This window comes from Crinia signifera, chromosome 1, assembly GCF_055691185.1.
Source record: "Crinia signifera chromosome 1, ASM5569118v1, whole genome shotgun sequence".
Classification (NCBI taxonomy): Eukaryota; Metazoa; Chordata; class Amphibia; order Anura; family Myobatrachidae; genus Crinia; species Crinia signifera.
Genome location: NC_139217.1, coordinates 439500080 through 439520442, shown reverse-complemented (window position 1 = coordinate 439520442; position 20363 = coordinate 439500080). Strand labels below are relative to the sequence as shown.

Here is a 20363-nt window from a genome sequence, read left to right as displayed (position 1 = left end):
GAGACTCCCCTTCCTACTCACGGTGCTTGCTTTTGACACATAAGATCCTGCCCAACCCTCTCAAGGGATTGAGGACTTAATTGACATGGTCAAAGTCGCCTGTAATGTGATGGATGGAGTAGACACTCCTAACCGACCCTCCCTTTTTGGGAAAAAGCAAAAAGTCATCCAACTTCCCCACTGCGGAAGAATTAGATGACCATGTAAACGAGGCCTGGAAACATCCAGACAAACTTTTTCAAACCCCTCGCAGGTTTTTACAAAATTATCCTTTACTGCCTGAAGACAGAGAGTAGAAATACCCCCAGTGGGGGATTCTTCAGTGTCGCGACTGTCAGACAGTCCACCACCCTCAAGGACATCTCTGACTGCAAGTTGGAGTTAACCTTGAAAAATATTTATTCAGCTGCTGGGGTATTACAGCGCCCAGCGCAAGTCGAATGCTGGGTTAATAAGGCTAAAGGGATATGGGCCTCACAGAAATGTGAGGGTTCAGACCCTGCTACTATCATGCAGCTGTAAGAACAAATTCAAGAGGCCTCCACTTTTCTGATGGATGCTTCCTCTGACATTTGTATAGTTGCAGCTGATGTTTCTGCACTATCTATTTCGGCTCGAAGAGCCCTCTGGCTACGCTGAATCAAAGCGTGCAGTGGAGTCCTTGGCCTTCAATGGGGGGCTCCTGTTCGGCCCAGAGCTGGATAAATGGATATCCCAGGCGACAGGAGGTAAGTCTCACTTCCTCCTTCTCGCAGGACCACCCAGGTGCCATCCTTTCGGTCCGACTGAGCAACTTCAGTCTCGTATGGCTCCAGTCCTGTTGGGACACCTGGGTAAGAGAACTTGAGGCCTAAGGCTACAAGATTCGTTTTCAGTCTGTCTCCCCCAAACAGGTTTTCTCCTTCATCCACCAGGTGTCACTGGAGTTACACTGGGGAATAGAAGGCGACCATAGGGAGCATGGGCACTTTAAAAAAGATTAGAGTGGCTAACTCCTCCCCTTCTACTCCCCCACCCCCAGGCCAGTCTTTGTTTGTGCCCGAAAGGGAGCGGACACACTTTTGCTCTCAGGAGCATTTAGAAAAGATTTTATTTTTACTTCGCAGTACAGGCAGATAGATTTTTACTATCTGCCTGCTTCGTGGGACCTGCCGGAGGGAGCCGCCCGTGGGTTTGCGTCCGGCTCCCTGGCTGCTGAGACCACTGTCTCGGGAGGCAACGGACGCTGCCCACCAAAGCACGTCGCGGTCCTCCCCCAGCCTGACCGCCGACGGCAGATGCGGGTAAGTAAGCCCGGACGAGCTGTTAGCAGCGACGTCAGGTAAAAAAAATGGCGGCTAGCAGAGGGATAAGTCCTGGCACCGGATGAGATGGAGCTGCCAGGCGGGGGGCGGAGCAACGCGCAAAGAACTCCCAGCTGCCCCGGCAAATCCCAGCGTTTACACACGCGCTGCGGCCATTTTTATTTTTAATACAAGGCACCGCTGCTACACGCTGGAGGCTCTCTGCACCGCTGCAGTCCCACCAAAGGCTTCAAGTGCCTTCTCTTCTCCGGTGACCGTCCTGCTACAAGCTCTCCCGGTACTGTAGTTACAGTGGGGGATTAAGAGCTTAGAGAGACAGTTGGGCTGTGTTCAAAGTGAGGTATTGTATAGCGCTCCCTGACTATAGACCATAGCGCTGTTTAGACCTGTGGCAGCTCCTCTAACTTCACTGTCTCTCCTATCCAGTCCTTCTTGCTGGACTGTATCTATACCTACTCTCCTTTGCGTGTGTGGTAGTGTGTAGTATCTCTGTGTCTTTTAACAATGGCTGGGGGAAGTGTAAAGAGAATTGCCTGTAAGACATGTAATTCCAAATTTACTCCTTCCTCTCCTGAGGTGATTTACTGTGATAAATGTACTGTAAAACCCTCTGAGTCACAAGTCCCTGTGGACCCCCCATTCTGGGCTGCACAGCTTACAGAGGTCATGACTCGCTTGTCCTCTGAACTTACACAATCTCAGAGAGATAGAGAGACAGCCAGAAACCAGCAGAGTGATTTATCTTCTGCTGTTCAAAGCCTCAGCAAGGCCCTGGGCCCGCAGGCTGAGTCTCGCCCTTCCACATCACAACCACCTATCCTAGAAAGGAGGTGGGCCTCCCCTTTTCACCACTCCATAGGATCTGATGATATGCCTGATCTGGAGGGGGGGGATGCTATGCCTGTGGTGGATGGCACACAGCACAGTATGTGCAAGATGAACAAGATATGGAGGTTGCTGACACTCAGGATCCTGTTCAGGCCTCTCAGGGAATTGAGGATCTAATCCAAATGGTTAAGATTGCCTGCAATGTTACGGATGGGGTTGAAATACCCTCACGTCCTTCACTTTTTAGGAAAAAGCAAAAGCTGTCTCCTAACTTCCCCTTAGCGGAGGAATTGGATGAGTATGTAACCGATGCCTGGAAATCTCCAGACCAACGGTTTCAGACCCCAAAGAGGTTTTTGCAAAATTATCCCTTACACCCAGAAGGCCGTAAGAAGGTGGAGATTCCACCCACGGTGGACTCTTCTGTATCAAGACTGTCTAAAAAGACTGTTCTCCCGGTACCAGGAGCTACCACCCTTAAGGACATCTCTGACCGTAGGTTGGAAATGACCTTAAAAAACATTTTTTTCTGCTGCCGGAGTTCTTCAACGTCCAGCGCAGATTGGATGTTGGGTGAATAAGGCCATTGGGGTATGGGCGTCACAGATATCATCTGAGGTACGTGACGGCTCAGATCCAGCAACTATTATGCAGTTGTCAGATCAGATTCAGGAGGCTTCCACCTTTCTTATTGAAGCGTCATCTGACGTGTGTGCGGTGGCAGCCAGGATTTCGGCACTGTCCATTTCAGGCCATAGAGGCCTCTGGCTTCGCCAGTGGCAAGCCGACGCAGAGTCTAAACGGGCAGTGGAATCCATGGCCTTTAATGGAGAACTCTTGTTTGGACCAGAGTTAGATAGGTGGATTTCTCAGGCCACGGGTGGAAAGTCACATTTCCTTCCTTCGGCAGCTCCACCACCATCCAGGAAGCCCACACAGACGTCTTCCTTTCGGTCCTTTCGCCCCTCTAGAGGTTTCAGAGGCCGCTCCAGAGGGGGTGCCCCTTCTCAAAGAGGCTACAGAGGTGCAGCCACGCCCGCAGTGGATCCCAAGGCAACTAAACCCACAGCATGACGCTCCTCCAACACATCTGGGGGATCCCAGGGTGGGAGCTCGTCTACGGAACTTCAGTCCGGTATGGCTCCAGTCCTGTCAGGACAGTTTGGTAAGAGATCTGATAACCTTCGGTTACAAGATCTGTTTCAATCTGTCTCCCCCAAACAGGTTCTTCAAGACAGGTCTACCTCTGCCTCCAGAAAAAGGGCATCAGTTACTGACAGCCATTGCAAAGCTGCAGGACATGGGAGTAGTGGTCCCGGTTCCGGTAGATCAGCCTACCCGGGGCTACTACTCCAGTCTTTCTGGTACCGAAGCCGGACGGCTCGGTACGTCCCATTTTAAACTTAAAAAATTTGAACCCGTACTTGTATGTGGTCAAGTTCAAGATGGAATCCCTGCAGTCTGTGATCCAGGGTTTGGAAGAGGGAGAGTTCTTGGTATCAATCGATATCAAGGACGCTTACCTGCACATTCCCATTTGGCCTCCGCACCAGGCATATCTTCGATTTGCGGTGCAGGATCGACATTGGCAGTTCCAGTCCACTACCGTTTGGCCTCTCGTCGGCACCTCGGGTATTCACCAAGGTGATGGCGGTCATGATGGAGGTTCTTCGTACACTGGGAGTTACTATCATACCCTACTTGGACGACCTTCTGTTGAAGAGTCGTTCCCAGGAGACCCTGCTGGAACACATTCAGCTCACACAGGAGATTCTCTCCTCTCACGGGTGGATTCTCAATTTGACCAAGTCACACCTTCAACCCACTCAGCGTCTCTTATTTCTGGGAATGATACTGGATACCAGCCAGATGCGGGTGTTTCTGCCTGCGGACAAGATCCAATCCCTGCAGGTCCTGGTCAGGCTGGTCCTGAGTCGCAGACGAGTGTCGGTTCATCTGTGCACCAGACTCTTGGGAAAGATGGTGTCCACATTCGAAGCGATACAGTTCGGGCGTTTTCACTCCCGCCCGTTTCAGCTGTCGCTCCTCAAGCAGTGGTCGGGTTCTCACTCACACCTGCACTAGATGGTAACTCTGTCCCCTCAAGCTCGTCTGTCCTTACTTTGGTGGCTCAACACCGCCAACCTGGATCAAGGAAGAAGGTTTGCGATTTGGGAATGGACCCTCATCACCACAGATGCCAGCCTCCGAGGCTGGGCAGCGGTCACCCTAGAACGTCAGTTCCAAGGACTTTGGACGACTCAGGAGAGTCTCCTGTCAATCAACGTCCTGGAGCTCAGAGTGGTTTATTACGCTCTTCTCCAGGCCAGGACTTTTCTACAGGGAAAAGCTGTACGGGTGCAATCCGACAACTCAACGACCGTGGCTTACATCAACAAGCAGGGAGGCACCCGCAGTTGTGCAGCCATGAGGGAGGTCAGCAGAATCTTGGTCTGGGCTCAGAACCACGCACTGATCCTGTCAGCCGTGTTCATACCCGGAGTAGAAAACTGGGAGGCAGATTTTCTCAGTCGGCGGGACGTTCATCAGGGGGAGTGGTGCTTGCACCCTCAAATCTTTCAAAAATTGATCCACCGCTGGGGTTGCCCCGAAGTGGACCTGATGGCGTCCCGCCACAACTTTCAGCTTCCCAGGTTCTTCGCAAGGACACAAGACCCTCAGGCCGAAGGGGTGGACGCGCTGGTCGCTCCTTGGCCCTTCCAGTATGTGTATCTCTTTCCACCGTTCCCTCTGATTCCGCGAGTACTTCAGCGAATCAGGAGAGAGGGTGTCACGGCTCTGTTGGTAGCACCAGACTGGCCACGCCGGTCGTGGTACACCAATCTGACATCTCTTCTGATAGACGAGCCGTGGCCCCTGCCACCTCAGGAAGACCTGCTCAGTCAGGGTCCGTTCTTTCACCCAGATTTACGTTGTCTTCATTTGACGGCGTGGCTGCTGAAAGGTCCATCCTGAGAAGAGCGGGCATACCTCGAGCAGTTATACCAACTATGCTTAGAGCTAGGAAAGAGGTCACATCAGCACACTATCACCGCATATGGCGTTCATATGTGGCTTGGTGTGAGAGACGTGGGGTTTCTACTTGTCTGTTCAAAAAGGCGAGGCTACTTCTTTTCCTACAGGAGGGTTTGACTTCAGGGCTGAGACTGAATACTTTAAAGGTTCAGGTCTCGGCTCTCTCCATCTTTTTCCAAAAGAAATTGGCCTTCCTTCCAGAAGTACAAACCTTTTTTCAGGGGGGTGCTGCGTTTACAGCCACCTATTCGTCCTCCAACGGCTCCTTGGGACCTGGATCTGGTCCTTAAGTTTTTACAAACTTCGGTTTTTGAACCTTTGGAGGAAGTGGACCTTCGCTATCTGACGTGGAAGGTCGTGCTTTTGCTGGCTCTGGCTTCAGCCAGACGAGTTTCAGAATTGGGGGCTCTGTCATGTCGATCCCCTTTTCTTCAGTTTCATGCTGACAGAGCGGAGCTCCGTACAAGTCTTACCTTTTTGCCTAAGGTGGTATCGGCTTTTCACTTGAACCAGCCCATTGTGGTTCCAGCCCTTACAGATGATACACCTGATGCGAGATCTCTGGATGTAGTGAGGGCTCTACGAATCTGTTAGTCGTACAGCCCCCATTAGAAAGTCGGACACTCTATTTGTTACCTACGACCCGATACGTCGTGGATGGTCGGCTTCGAAGCAGACTATTTCTAGGTGGATTCGCTTGACTATCCGTCAGGCTTATGTTTCTTCTTCTCAAACTCCGCCTCAGTGCATCACTGCACATTCAACCAGATCGGTGGGTTCTTCTTGGGCGGCTGCCCGAGGGGTTTCTCTCCAACAGCTCTGTCGTGCTGCTACCTGGTCGGGCTGTAGGACTTTCGTCAAGTTCTACAGGTTTAATACCTTTGCGGCCTCTGCTTCAGTCTTTGGGCGCAGGGTGTTATGGGGTTCTCAGCGCTCACCCACCCGGGTTGAAGGCTCTGGGACATCCCCAGTGTAACTCCAGTGACACCTGGTGGATGAAGGAGACAGAGGGATTTTGTACTTACCAGTAAATCCTTTTCTCCGAGTCCACAGGTGTCACTGGACGCCCGCCCAGCGCTGTTCTCTCCAATTACTTTAAAGTTCCCTGCTAGGGTTCCTTAGGTTATGTTGTTACGTTGTCTGTTGACTATGAACGTTTGAGTATTCAGTGTTATTCTCACTGTCTCTTGTTTCTTCTTTACTTCTAGTATGGAAGGATGTATGTGGTATTAACCTCCTCTTGGAAGTGTGTTTTATCTTCCTGCTCCCTTCCGGGCACAAACTTTAGGACTGGCCTGGGGGGGAAGTAGAAGGGGAGGAGTTAGCCACTCTAATCTTTTTTAAAGTGCCCATGCTCCCTATGGTCGCCTTCTATTCCCCAGTGTAACTCCAGTGACACCTGTGGACTCGGAGAAAAGGATTTACTGGTAAGTACAAAATCCCTCTTTCCAAGACAGGGCTGCTAGTTCCTCCAGAGAAGGGGCAACAGTTATTGGCAGCCATTGCCAAATTACCAGACGCAGGAGTGGTGGTTCCCATTCCTATAGAACAGCGTACCCAGGGCTGCTACTCCAGTCTTTTTCTCGGTACGACCCATCCTCAATTTAAAGGATCTGAACCTGGGTTTGCACTTGGTCAGATTCAAGATGGAATCCCTGCAAGTAGGTGATTCAGGGGTTGGAACAGGGAGAGTCCCTGATATCTATTGATACCTACACATCCCCAACTGGCCCCCTCACCAAGCATTCCTTTGGTTTGCGGTGCAGAATCATCACTGGCAATTTCAGGCACTACCATTTGGCCTCTCGTCAGCACCTCCGATATTCACCAAGGTGATGACTCTGGATTTGACTGGGTGGGTATTGAAACAGCCAAAGGGTGTCTATTGCTGTGGTTAGGACTATGCTGTAGTCAAGATGACATCAGCAAAGGTTAACCACCAAATACAGGGTATGATGAGCCTGTTTTGCTCATCATACCCTGTATTTGGTGGTTAAATGTTCCAGCTCTCTAGACTCTTTTTTAGAGCGGTCTGCTGGACTTAAGTCTTTGACTTAGTTCTCTAAAGGTTCTTTTTTTCAACCTTTTTTTTTTTAAGGTATTTTCAATCTATGTAATAACAGATGTGCCTGAACAACCTATCTCTTTAAAGGACAGGAATTTATCCACAACTGATGTTCACCACCCATTTTCATGCCATAAACAAATGATATTTGTGATTACCTTGAAATAGTAATGCTAATCAGACTGGAAAATGTTACAAAACAATCTCAAAAGAGTTTGGACTCCACCAATTATCAGTCAAACCTAAATTTCTACAGTATAATACCAGAGGGCGCTACTCAAATGAATCTAAAAAATAAACTAATATAGAACAGGAATATATTTATAAAAGAGCACCACAACAATAGTACTAGCACTCACATGTCCTGCTATACATAAACAGAATTTAAATGTTAAGAAAATACTGTTATAAATGTTATTAAACCAGTATAATGTTCTAAGGCTGGGATAGCCAACCCTAGTCCTCGAGAGCTACCAACAGTGCATGTTTTGCAGGTCTCCTCACAGAATCACAAGTGAGCTAATTAGCTCCATCTGTGGATCTTTTAAAATGTCAGTGATTAATGAGTGCAGCTGTGCAGCAGCTAGGTTGTCTGGAAAAGGCTAGGGTTGGCTACCACTGTTCTAAGGGGTACAACTTTTCCTTCAAGTGCTATTCTCAACCTCTGTATGTCCGTATCCAGATGTATATGGACTTAGTTGGTAATAGATGGCAAATGTAGACTGACAACAGTAGTAATCGGATATGTTTAGTAGCTGTAAGTAGCGATCGCCAAACAGACATTGTATATAGAATTTTATGGAGGAGATAATATGCATCCTTGTTCAGAGTAACAAAGATCCGTATAGATGCATAGCATAATTAGAGTTTGTGTGTACTTTAGTAAAGTTTTCCTTTTTGCTTATTAGGCTTTAACAATGAAAACTCTGGTTTTGGATCAAGGGGTCGAAGAGGAGGGCGAGGAGGTTCATTTAAATCTGGTAAGCTTATTTTAAAATAAACACTAGTGCAATCTCTCACTTGTGTTCTCTGCATTTACTTAGATTGTTAAAATTATGATTACTGGGTTAATGCGTGCAAAGTAACCATTCCAAAGATAATACCGACTTAAGCAGTGAGGTTAGTGTAGGTGTGGGAGGCACGATGGGCTGAGCTGCTTGTCATTGCACTACGGCAGTCCAAAACTGCAGCGCCACTGAGGAAAGCTTTGTTGCGTCAGAGGGAGCCGGGACATCCTTTGTGACATCAGATGCTGAACGGTGTGGGGGGTTCTGAGCCAGAGAGTCAGGCAAAACTAGTGTGCAGCCTTGGTCCACTCGCACCTCGGCTCTGCTCCCTATGCAGTCCAGCGTCTGACGTCACAAAATAAATTCTGGCTTGCTGCCCACATAACTTGTGGTTCTTGTGAAAAGACACCAGGTTAATTAAATGAATAGGGGTATAAACTGCTACCTGTGTTCAGTGGAGAGGGGGGTAAATGCTGCTATCTGAATCCAGGCGGGGGGGGGGGGGGGGGGTAGAAGTTCATCCCAGTTGCTGCCTGTGATGGAGTTTTGTGTCTCCTTAAAAAATGAGATTGTGATAGATATATAGATATATGTAGATATATAGAGATATACACACACACTACCGTTCAAAAGCACTGTTTTTTTCATTGGTAACCTTAAATAAATCATAAACACTCTACCCGTGGTACCCAAACCAGTAACTTCTGCTTCTCCATGGCATTCAGATTTGCCATCTCAAGGTGGCGTAATCATAACTTCAGTGCGGAAAAGGCAAGCAACCTAAAAGTATTACTGGGTGCAGCCCTATTTCTTCAGCCTGCACACTCTCACTGACTTAATCCCTCATCGTGCAGCCTGGACAATATCACATTGATTCCCTCCCTCACCTTCTTGTGGCCTGCGCTCTATCACACTGACTCTATACCTCACCCCACAGCTTGTGCTTTATCACACTGATGCACTTTACACACATTACTCTAACCTTGAAAATAACAGTGAAGTCTGGCTGCGTGGGCCACAGCAGCAGCCAAACAGGGAGCTTCTAGGTTTGCTGCTTTTCACTCGTCCCTTCGTCCCTCCTTTAGAGGGGGTGCATCATCCAGAGGGCAGTCTGGTAGAGGAATATTTGTTTCTGGACAGGGAAAGGTTCCCAAGCCCCGTTTTGGTGCCCTCGTAAAAAAGCAGGCTTCCAAGTGTGAGGAGAAGCCCTCCACATGACGGGCCGGAGGCTCCCCGGTCTGGAATCCGAGTGGGGGGTCGTTCTTGCTGTACCAGAACGCTTGAGTTCTCAATGTGGTTCCCCAAGGATACAACATCAACCTGAGGGGCATTAATCCAAAGAGGTTCCTTCCTACACCCTCAGTCAGGGAGACACGCCCTTTTGGGGGCGGCGAGGTCTCTCCTAGAGAAGGGCGTGGTGATTCCAGAACCATGAGAGGAAAGAAGGGGTTTTACTCCATTCTGTTCTTGGGGCCCAAACCGGACAACTCGTTGAGACAAATTCTCCTGAAGTCTCTGAACCACCACTTGTGGGCGGATCACTTCAGAATGGGAATCCTTGAACCGTTCTCCTGAGCTTGGAGCCGGGAGAATTCCTAGCCTCTGGATATTCAAGATGCCTATTTGCGAATAGCATCAGTCTTTGCTGCGTTTCGCGGTAGGCAATTTGATTCTGCAATTTTGGGTTCTTCCCTTCGGGCTGGCGACAGCTCCAAGGGTATTCACAAAGATAATGGAGGTCATGGCTGCAGCACTCAGACTCCAGGGAATTGTAATCATCCCGTATTTGGACGACCTTTTGTTAAAAGCAGAGTCAGCAGAGAAGCCGCAGGAGAATCTGTCAGCTGCAATTCAGTTTCTGCAGAGCCATGGGTGGATTTTAAATCTGCAAGTACCAGCTCTGCCCCACTCAGAGGCTTCAGATTGTGGTAGTCATTCAGGATACACATATTCATCGTCTATTTCTTCCAGAATCGAAGGCCAGAGACATTTGTCAGTATTGATCATACTGCAGTCGACAGGTCCTTCAGTATGGCATTGCTTGAAGCTACTGGGCAAGATGGTGGCGACCTTCGAGACCCTTCAGTACGCAAGATTTCATTCAAGACCCTTCCAATGAAACATCCTTGCAAGTTGGTCGGGGAATCCTAAGTCCATAAAACAAGAAAGGGTTCTCTTGACTCCAGAAACTTGGAATTCCTTACTGTGGTGGATGGATCTGGAATCCCTCCAGTAAGAGCATTCCCTTTGGTCATGGGGAGCCAGTAACCCTGACTCTGAGGTTGCAAGACCTATGGTCCGGTGTGCAATAGTCATTGCCGATCAATGTCTTGGAGCTGCATGTGGTCTGGAAGACGCTTCTGCAGGCAGAAGAGGTTCTGAAGGGATCTCCCATTCTAATTCAGTCAGACAATGCCACGGCTGTGGCTTATCTGAACCACCAAAGGGGCACTCGCAGCAGGATGGCAATTCAGGAAGTGTCTCGGATCTTCGAGTGGGCAAAAGCCGATGTTCCAGCCTTATCGGCTGTTTTCATTCCGGGGATTCGGAATGTGGAAGCGGATTTTTTCAGAGTAGATCTCCTGGAAGGAGAATGGGCGTTACATCCAGAGGTGTTTCTGGAAATTGTTGCTCTTTGGGGACTCCCAGAAGTGAACTTAATGGCATCCAGACACAATTGTCAGGTATCCAGGTTCTGTGCGAGGACCAGGGATCCGTTGACGAGGGCAGTGAATGCCCATGGCAGTGTTTTGGAAATTCAACATGGCACGTCTTCCCGCCATTTCCCATGCTGGCGCGGGTCCTCAAGAGAGTGAGGACGCAAAAAGCAACCATCATTCTGATAGCTCCGGATTGGCCAAGGAGATCTTTGTATTCCAACATGCTGAGATTGTCGACAGTGTTGTGGCATCTTCCACTTCGCCCAGACCTTCTCAGGCAATGGCCCTTCCTTCATCAGAACCTAACTTGGCTCAATTTGACGGCCTGGCTCTTGAAACCTCCATCTTAAAAAAGGGTTTCTCACACGCAGTAATCCAAACCATGATTAGTGCAAGGAAACCGGTTTCTGCAGCTAATTATTCTAGAGTTTAGAAGATGTACATTAGGTGGTGTGAGTGACAAAAAGTTCACACCTCTAGATTTAAAGTTTAAAGACTTCTGGAGTTTCTCCAGGATGGATTTTTTTCAGGCTTAAGCCTTCAATCATTGAAGGTGCCTTGTCTATTTTCTTTCAAAAGAAGGTGGCCTTGTTACCAGAGGTGCAAACCTTCAGTGTGTTACCAGTCTTAAGCTTCCTTATAGACAACCAGTGGCTCATTGGGATTTATCTCTGGTGTTATCTGTTCTGCAGAAACCACCTTTTGAACAGTTAAGGTTGGCTGACCTAAAGTTTCTGACTTGTATACTGACGTTTTTGTTGGCGGTCGCGTCTGCAAGGCGTGCATTTGAATTGGGGGCCTTGTCTTGCAAGTCTCAGTTTTTTGGTGTTCCATGATAGGGCTGTGTTGAGACCAGTTCCTACAGTTTTGCCTAAGGTGCTATCCGCCTTTCATTTAAACCAGGAAATTGTGATTCTGGTGTTTAGTCCTCCAGAGGAGGTCAGGAATAGGGACAAACTAAATAAATTGGATGATCGCACTTTGCACATTTATGTGGACAGAGTAAAACAGAATTGTTATTGGTTTTGTATGATGTACATAAAAGAGGCTGGCCAGCTTCAAAGCAGACCATTGCGAGATGGTTAAGGTCGGTTATTGATTTTACCTACACTAAAGTGGGCAGACCAGTGACCTCCAGAATTAATGCTCATACCACCAGGTCAGTTGCTGCCTCTTGGGCTGTGGGTTGCGGCGGAGGAAGTATGCTGGGCTGCCACTTGGTCCTCTGTTCACACTTACCAAATTCTACAGGTTCCATAAGTTCGTGTCGGAGGATGCTTCATTTGGGCGCGCAGTGATGAGAACTGCGGGCCTGAGCGTACCCTACCAAAGGACCGGCTCTTGAACGTCCCATGGTTGCGATGTGTCACCAGGAAGGATGAAAGAGAAAAGGGGATTTTTGTAAGAACTTACCATTCGAATCCCTTACTCTGAATCCATCCTGGTGACACAACTTTCCCTCTCTTACACGAAGTAAGTTGCCGTTTCATGTGTTGTCATGTTAAATGGTTATATTATTGTGCATATTAATATGTTCAGGCGTTGTACTAAGTTAATGTTCCTAGTGTGCTCTGGAAGTTGAACTGAGGAATGCTGGGATACAGAAGGGTCACAAACAGAAATGTGGGGCGCTCTTGGGTATCAGGATGAAAAAGCGCCGTGTGAGTCTCCAAGCGGAGAAGGCTGCAGGAGGAAGCGGCTATCGCCACAAACCAATTACCGGCTGAACGGCGATATCAATTTCTAAGCCGAGCGGAAGATGGAGAGAGCGGCGCTGCGGTGCTGACCTTTCCATTCAGCGCAAGTCTGAAAACACGCCAGCAGACAACCACTGGTAAGAACTTGAAAGGGGACAGGACGGACACTGTTTCACTACGCAAAAAACTTAAAAACAGAAGTCCTTGCTCCCACTTTTGCTTCAATTATACTGTCGCTTTGCCAAGCTATTTCTGCAACTTCACATAGTGTGCACACTAGTCATTCATACTTCAAATTGGTCTCAGTCAAATAACTGGACACCTAAGCCTTACATAAGGAACTGTACCCCATATATTTGTATATACCCACCTGCCAGTCCCTAACAAAGGGCAAAGAAGAAATTCACACTGGTGGAATACGCTGAGCAATCATTTGCATCATATCTAGATTGGATGTGCTGATATTTATTTATTGCTTGGCCTATTTTTTTTCTTATTTTTTATTATATACTGCAATTCTTTTCATTTACGTATTTTTCTTTATTTATTCATTTTAGTATTTTTTGTGTTTTCCATGCATTATTGTCTATTAAATGTGTGTTACTTTTTAAACATTGTGTGTTGAATAAAACTTTTTCATCCTGATACCCAAGAGCGCCCCACATTTCTGTTTGTGTTTCTGTAATTTTGGAGGTTGGCAACCCTATTACGTGGTGGCTGCTGGGTATCGAGTTACACCTCATCTCCAGCGCCTAAGGCAAACTTTCCCCTGCAATACAGAAGGGAGGAGCCTGCCTCTCTAAAGGCTTTAGCATAGGTGTCTGGCTCCTTTGGACCCTCCTACATCCCATGGTTAAGCTGTCACCAGGGTGGATTCAGAGAAAGGGATTTGAACGAAAAGTTCTTACAAAAAATCCCCTTATACTAGCTGCAAACATCTGTTTATTAAAGGAGCATCTACATAGGTGTATAGAGGCCGATTTCCAGCAACCATTACTCCAGTGTTCTAAGTGTTGCAATCTGCTGTAGACACGCGTATTTTCACCTCCAAAGTGTCTGCATTAGTAGTAAAAGCTAGAAGGGCTCTTTAGTTACCCACCTGACAGGCTGACAATAGCTCTAAAAAAGCATTACAGCAGGCCTGGCCTGCCTGTGGCTCTTCACATTTCATGAAACTACAAGTCCCAGCATGCTCTGCTGCATTTTTACTCAAAGGCATTGCTAAAACTCCAGCAATGAATACTGGGACTTGTAGTTTCACAACAATTGGAGAGCCACAGGTTGACCAGGCCTGCTTTCGAAGGTGCTACCTTGCTGCAGCGCCAGGTCGTGTTCTCTTTTTTCACTGTATTCCCAGGAAATACAGGCCTGGAAAAACTCTAAAGGGTGCCCTTCACTCGTCTCCAAGAATTTTGTTCCAATACACTAATCTCTATATGGTTTCATGAAAACCTCTTTCTTAGGCGGAAAGAAAATGCCAGGTGCATTTAATTAGCATCTTCAGGTACTTCGGTTTCGTATGGTATCTCTTCGTACAGTACCATTATCCTGTTCATGGAAATGGGAGATTATATGGCTCTTTGGACATCCATGTTTCCTCTCTACATGTTGCAATAATTGCTACCCACCAATGCTTCCTCTAAATTTGCATTCTGCAATGATCACTTCCAGTTCCAGACATTTCCCTTTTGTTCTTTCCACTGCCGTGTGTCTTCACTATGATCATAGTGTAAGTGCTCATCTATGTTGCTAGTCAGAATTTTACAGCCACCATTTATTCCTTTGGTTGCTTCATTGGACTTATCTTTATTCTTTGGGCTCTGCAGTTGGTGCTATTGGAACCCTTATGTCCCGTACACACGGAGCAATAGGATTGCTGAGCAATATTGGCTTCCAATTGCTCAGAGATGGTTGCTGACGAAAAGGAGGCTATGCCGGACGAAGCCACAGGGGGAAACAGCTGATCCCCTAGAAGCCATTGGTTACTGGAGTGTGCTTCCGGCGACAGTTGCCCCGTATGCACAGGGATATGGCATTCCATAGGGTGGGAGCAGCCCAATGAAAGTCCTGTAATAATTTATGGGAGCTAGTGATCCGTGCAGAAGAGATGCACAATGCCTATTGTATGGTGTCTTTCTTGCCCAGCGGTGATGAGTTATCATTCCACCCGCTCTTTGGGGTCATCTTGGTCAGCCCAGCATGGTGCTTCTGCAGAGCAACGCTGCAAAACAGCAACTTGGTAATCTACCCTTATGTTTATTTATTTTTAGAAGTTGGACACTTTTGCATCCTCTGACACACCATTTGGGTGTACTGTTCTCAGCATCTCTGGAGCGTCACTCTCCTTGGATGGGGCACATCAGGACCTCCCACTGATTCCTTTGCCCCCTAATGGACAGAGGAAGATAGAAGGGTTTATGGTGTTACCTTGTTAAATTCAAACCTTTACTCCTATATGATCACAGGGTGTCCACACTGATGCACTTGATTTTGAGTATGCTGGTTTCCTGGTCACCTGATTGTGCTTGCTTACATATGTGCCAGTCTTCTCATTGTTCTTGCTCCTGCCAATTGACCTGCTACATAACTGGGGTCAGGGTAGGCTCGAGAGAGAGGAAACCTGAGCATACTCGGTAAGGAGTTGTTACTATTTGGTGTCCAGACTCTACTGGTCAGGCTGTACCCACTGTTCCCTGTGCCCCTTGTGGACATGAAGAAAAGGATTTAACAAGAACCATGTGTTTTGGTTGGGGGCGGTGTTTTTTCTCCCAAGAATTTTTATTGATAAATGGGTATCTCACAGCTTTAGATGTAGAGGTCATACATTTAACATGTTGCGTTTTTCTTAAATTTTTACTTTTTTGTTTTAGATGAACATGATGATGGTGATAACACGAGAGACTTTGGAAGAAGAGGTGAGACTTTTTTCAGTTTGATTTTTAAGTTATGATATGTGAAGGGGTATAAGCTGTTATAAATATAAGTATATATTTAGGTTATTGCAGAGGTAACAGGAGACTTTATAGGAAGAGGTGAGGCTATTCTGTATTGGTGTAACTCAGAGTAGGGAGGGGTATAACTGGTAACAGGAAGGTAATGCCAAAGCATTATTTTAAGTAGCTTCAAAAGTTCTTATCCTATGTGATAGTTTCTTACATAGGTGCCTCTAAATGGAAAATGTGTGAAGAGATATATATACAAATATATACTCTATCAGTTGAAATATTCTTATCTATTTTATATTTATTTTTTAAAGGTGACTATGGTGGGGATTCTGATAACACAAGAGGCTTTGGAAGAAGAGGTGAGACCCAATTAGGTTTACTGAGTTTCCAATGTCAGGTTTCTTGAAATGGTTCTTAACCTTCTCCTTATTTTCTTTGTCAGGGAAAGGATGTATTCTGTAGTAAGAATGCTTTAACTATATAATATGAAACACCATATAAGAAACTTAATAAATGAGTAAAAACTTTTCCCGCCGCAGCCTGTTTTTGCCTTCCTGACAGAGCCCTTTTTTTCAAATCTAACATGTATCACTTAAGTGGGGATAACTTTTTTTTGCTTTTACTTATCCCAGTGATTGAGATTGTTTTCCCGTGACACATTGTACTTCAAGTTAGTGGTAAATTTTGGTCGATACAGTCTGTGTTTTTTTTTGTGAAAAATACCAAAATGTCGTGAAAAAATTGAAAATTTAGCAATTTTCAAAATATTCAATTTTCTGCTTGTGAGACAAATAATCATACCACTCAAAATAGTTAATAACTAACATAGACCATATGTCTACTTTATGTTTCCATCATTATTTCAACCTCCTTTTAATTTTTTTGGACACTAGGAGGCTTAAAATATGAATAGCAAATTCTCAAATTTTCAAGAAAATTTCAAACACTGATTTTTTTTTAGGGACCAGTTCAGTTCTGATGTGACTTTGAGGGACTTGTATGTGAGACACCCCCATAAATGATGCCATTTCAAAAACTGCACCCCTCACAGTATTCAAAACAGCATTTTAGAAGTTTGTTAACCTTTTAGGTGTTTCACAGGAATTAAAACAAAGTGTAGGTGAAATTTCAAAATTTAATTTTTTTTTGCAGATTTTCAATTTTAACCCCTTCCCGACATTTGACGTACATGTACGTCATGGCCGGGATGTACTTCCCGACACATGACGTACATGTACGTCATGACTTAAAAGTGCCACCGCGTCTACAGACGCGGTGACAGAGGAACAATGTCTGCTGTCCCTGACAGCAGACATCCTCCCTCATTGCCCGGGGGGGGCAGGGTTGCCCCCCGTCTTGGGCGATCACTGCGATTGGCTGTTCAAAAGTGAACAGCCAAAACCAGCGTTAAACTGCGTGTTGTGTAAAATTTAGACTCTGCTGCCCCCTAGTGTCCAAAAAAATTAAAGGCGGTTGTAATAATGATTTAAAATTAAAGTTTAGATATGGTATATGTTGGTTATTAACTATTTTGAGTGGTATGATTATTTGTCTCACAAGCAGAAAATGTAACATTTTGCAAATAGCAAAATGTTCCATTTTTTTACGACATTTTGGTATTTTTCACAAAAAAAAAAAAAATTGTATCGACCAAAATTCACCACTAATTTAAAGTACAATGTGTCACGGGAAAACAATCTCAAAATCACTGGGATAAGTAAAAGCAAAAAAAAGTTATCCCCACTTAAGTGATACATGTCAGATTTGAAAAAAAGGACTCTTGTCAGGAAGGCAAAAACAGGCTGCGGCGGGAAGGGGTTAATACATTTTTCTAAGGAACACAGTAGATTTTACTAGAGAAATGTGACTAAAAATTGATTCCCCCAATTCTTTTGTTTTCATAAATATCCTATATGTGGCCCTAGTGTGCACGTTGACCAAACCACAGGCTTCATAATAGAAGGAGCACCTACTTGATTTTGGAGCCTCCTTTTTATGAGATTATTTTTTAGGCACCATGTAGGTTTCTAGGCACCATAAGATGCTAAAAGTTAGGAACCCCCCCACAAGTGACCCCATTTTGCAAACTACACCCCTCAGGGAATTCAACTCGGGGTATATTGTACATTTCAAACCCCCAGGGGTTTCACCAATTGTGGTACAACTGGGCTGTGAAAATGAAAAATTACATTTTTTACACAAAAATGCAGTTCTGGCTCAAAATTTTTCATTTTCACAAGGAATGAAGGAGACAAAGCACCCCAAAATCTGTGCCCCAATTTCTCCCGAGTACGGCAATGCCTCACATGTGACCAAAAAATACCATTTGGGTGCATGGCAGGACTCAGAAGGGAAGGAGTGATATTTGGATTTTGCAGCACAGATTCTGGTGGAATGTTGGTGGGTGCTATGTCGCATTAGCAAGACCCCCGAAGCACCATTACAGTGGAACTCCCCCACAAGTGACCCCATTTTGCAAACTACACCCCTCAGGGAATTCAACTAGGGGTATAGTGTACATTTCAAACCCCCAGGGGTTTCACCAATTGTGGTACAACTGGGCTGTGAAAATGAAAAATTACATTTTTTACACAAAAATGCAGTTCTGGCTCAAAATTTTTCATTTTCACAAGGAATGAAGGAGACAAAGCACCCCAAAATCTGTGCCCCAATTTCTCCCGAGTACGGCAATGCCTCATATGTGACCAAAAAATACCATTTGGGTGCATGGCAGGACTCAGAAGGGAAGGAGTGATTTTTGGATTTTGCAGCACACATTCTGGTGGAATGAATGGTGGGTGCTATGTTGCATTAGCAAGACCCTCGAACGGAATACTATGCAATATGAATTTGGTATATTCACGTAATGTCCTATTTATATTAAAGATCTGAGTGCATGGCCATATATTAGTCAGCAGGTATCAATAATCCAAATGAACCAGACACCTGGATCCACACACCCTAGTAACAGGGCACTGAAATGAAATGTGACAGATCTAGCCCACTGCTCATCTATATATAGCACTGCTGCAGAGGCCTGGAAGTAGAACATAGTATTACACCAGGACGAGGGGGAAGGACTGCTCTGACTTGTGTACAGTAAGAAGAGTTCAGACAGTTACTATCCATAGGGAGTCATTTGATCCCTGGTGACAATGAGGAGGGTACAATTAGAAATCAGAAGACCAATAAGAAGGGAGACTAGCCAGATGTTTGAGCTGCAATTTTAGTGACACAGTTTAAGCGAGAGCCTATTGCGATATGAATTAGGAAATGTGGCCTGAGAAATAATAAAGGTAATCTCATCTAATCCCAACGTCTAGGACTCATCCTACAGTCCTAAACGTCTTTTGGGTAAACCAGGTTAACTGAATGTGACATGGCTGTGATTGGTCCGTCGTTCCGATGGACCAATCACAGCCTTTTTGGGGGCAGGTGGGGTGACACCAGTGTCACCCTTACACCCGGTGGTGATTGGTGCTGTACTTTACAGCACCAATCACCACCGATCCCTGTGTCACCGGCGAACGTTATTCGCTGGTGACACAGAAAACGCTGTAAATGGCTGTTCACATTGAACAGCCAATCACAGGTATCGCTGCCCCCCCTGGGCAATGAGGGAGGATGTCTGCTGTCAGGGACAGCAGACATCGTCCCTCTGTCACCGCGTCTGTAGACGCGGTGGCACTTTTAAGTCATGACGTACGTCATGTGTCGGGAAGTACATCCCGGCCATGACGTACATGTACGTCAAATGTCGGGAAGGGGTTAAGATTTTACTTTAAAATGTTAAATCGCAGTTTCTCCCTTGTAAAACACTTCAGATAGGAGAGTTGTATCTTAAGCATTGGTTGTTAGACAGCTCTGGCCTTTATCCTTCATGACAAATTAGTAGTTCTCAGCAAATGGAAATACTTAATACAAAAAAAGCCTTCATCTAGAATTAATCAATTCCTCAAGTAGCACTATCAATTCAATGCTTAGGAACCAAATTATAGTGATCTGTAGTGTTTTTTTATTTTATTTTTTAAATATGCACATATATTGCAAAAGTTCTAAATTAAGTATTATTTATAAATAAGTGTGAACATACTATGTCATTGTACATGAAGGATGCATCCAGCATCCTGGCAGTCGTGATTCCTGGCATTCATTATACCAAAGTTGGCAACCCGACTACTGCTAGGGTCTGGCTTGTAGAAGAGGGGGAGGAGTGTATATTGAATTACCTTACCCCCCTATTGGGATTTCATACTTTGGGATGCCAGTGTCTGCTTTCTGAACGCTACCACCGCCAGACAATCTGTATGTGTCCCGTACATAACCTACATCAAAGGGATTTTTAAGGAGATAAATGAAAAGTTTTGAAAAGCTGGTTCTCGTTTTCTTTATTTAAACAGTCCAAAACTTCAAATGACCCCATCATGATCCCAAAATTAAACTTGAGGCATTTATTAAAAACCGTACAAACTATTATTTTTAGATTTTATTTCACATATTTTAAAATAAAGCTTTTATAGAATTAATATTTTAAAACTGGACATATTATTTTTATAATAAAACCCAAACAAATTGGACCATGCCGGTGGAGGGCCACGTGTTGATGACCCCGGGTCTAGATGTTCATCAGAATCAACTTTATTGACCATGATTCATTCAGTGAACAGTGATCTACCATGACCTTTTTTTCTGAAGAACACTTGCCATTATTTTTCAGGTGGATATCGGGGGAGAAATGAAGATGTTGGAGTGGAATCTGGAAGAGGTAATGGGATGATAATTTGACATTTAATGGTCTCCTTTAAAATCTGGAATTTGTTC

At 45.6% G+C, this 20363-nt stretch overlaps 1 protein-coding gene across 2 annotated transcripts in view; it reads left to right on the top strand.

The window, feature by feature from the left end:
* Positions 1-20363, top strand: part of DDX4 (DEAD-box helicase 4) — a 143848-nt gene that overhangs the window by 99150 nt on the left and 24335 nt on the right. For both annotated transcript variants that reach the window (XM_083153586.1, XM_083153576.1), the window contains 4 exons: positions 8142-8213; positions 15468-15512; positions 15854-15901; positions 20260-20307. In XM_083153586.1, the coding sequence (XP_083009712.1) occupies positions 8142-8213; positions 15468-15512; positions 15854-15901; positions 20260-20307 (213 nt within the window). The remainder of the gene's footprint in view (positions 1-8141; positions 8214-15467; positions 15513-15853; positions 15902-20259; positions 20308-20363) is intronic.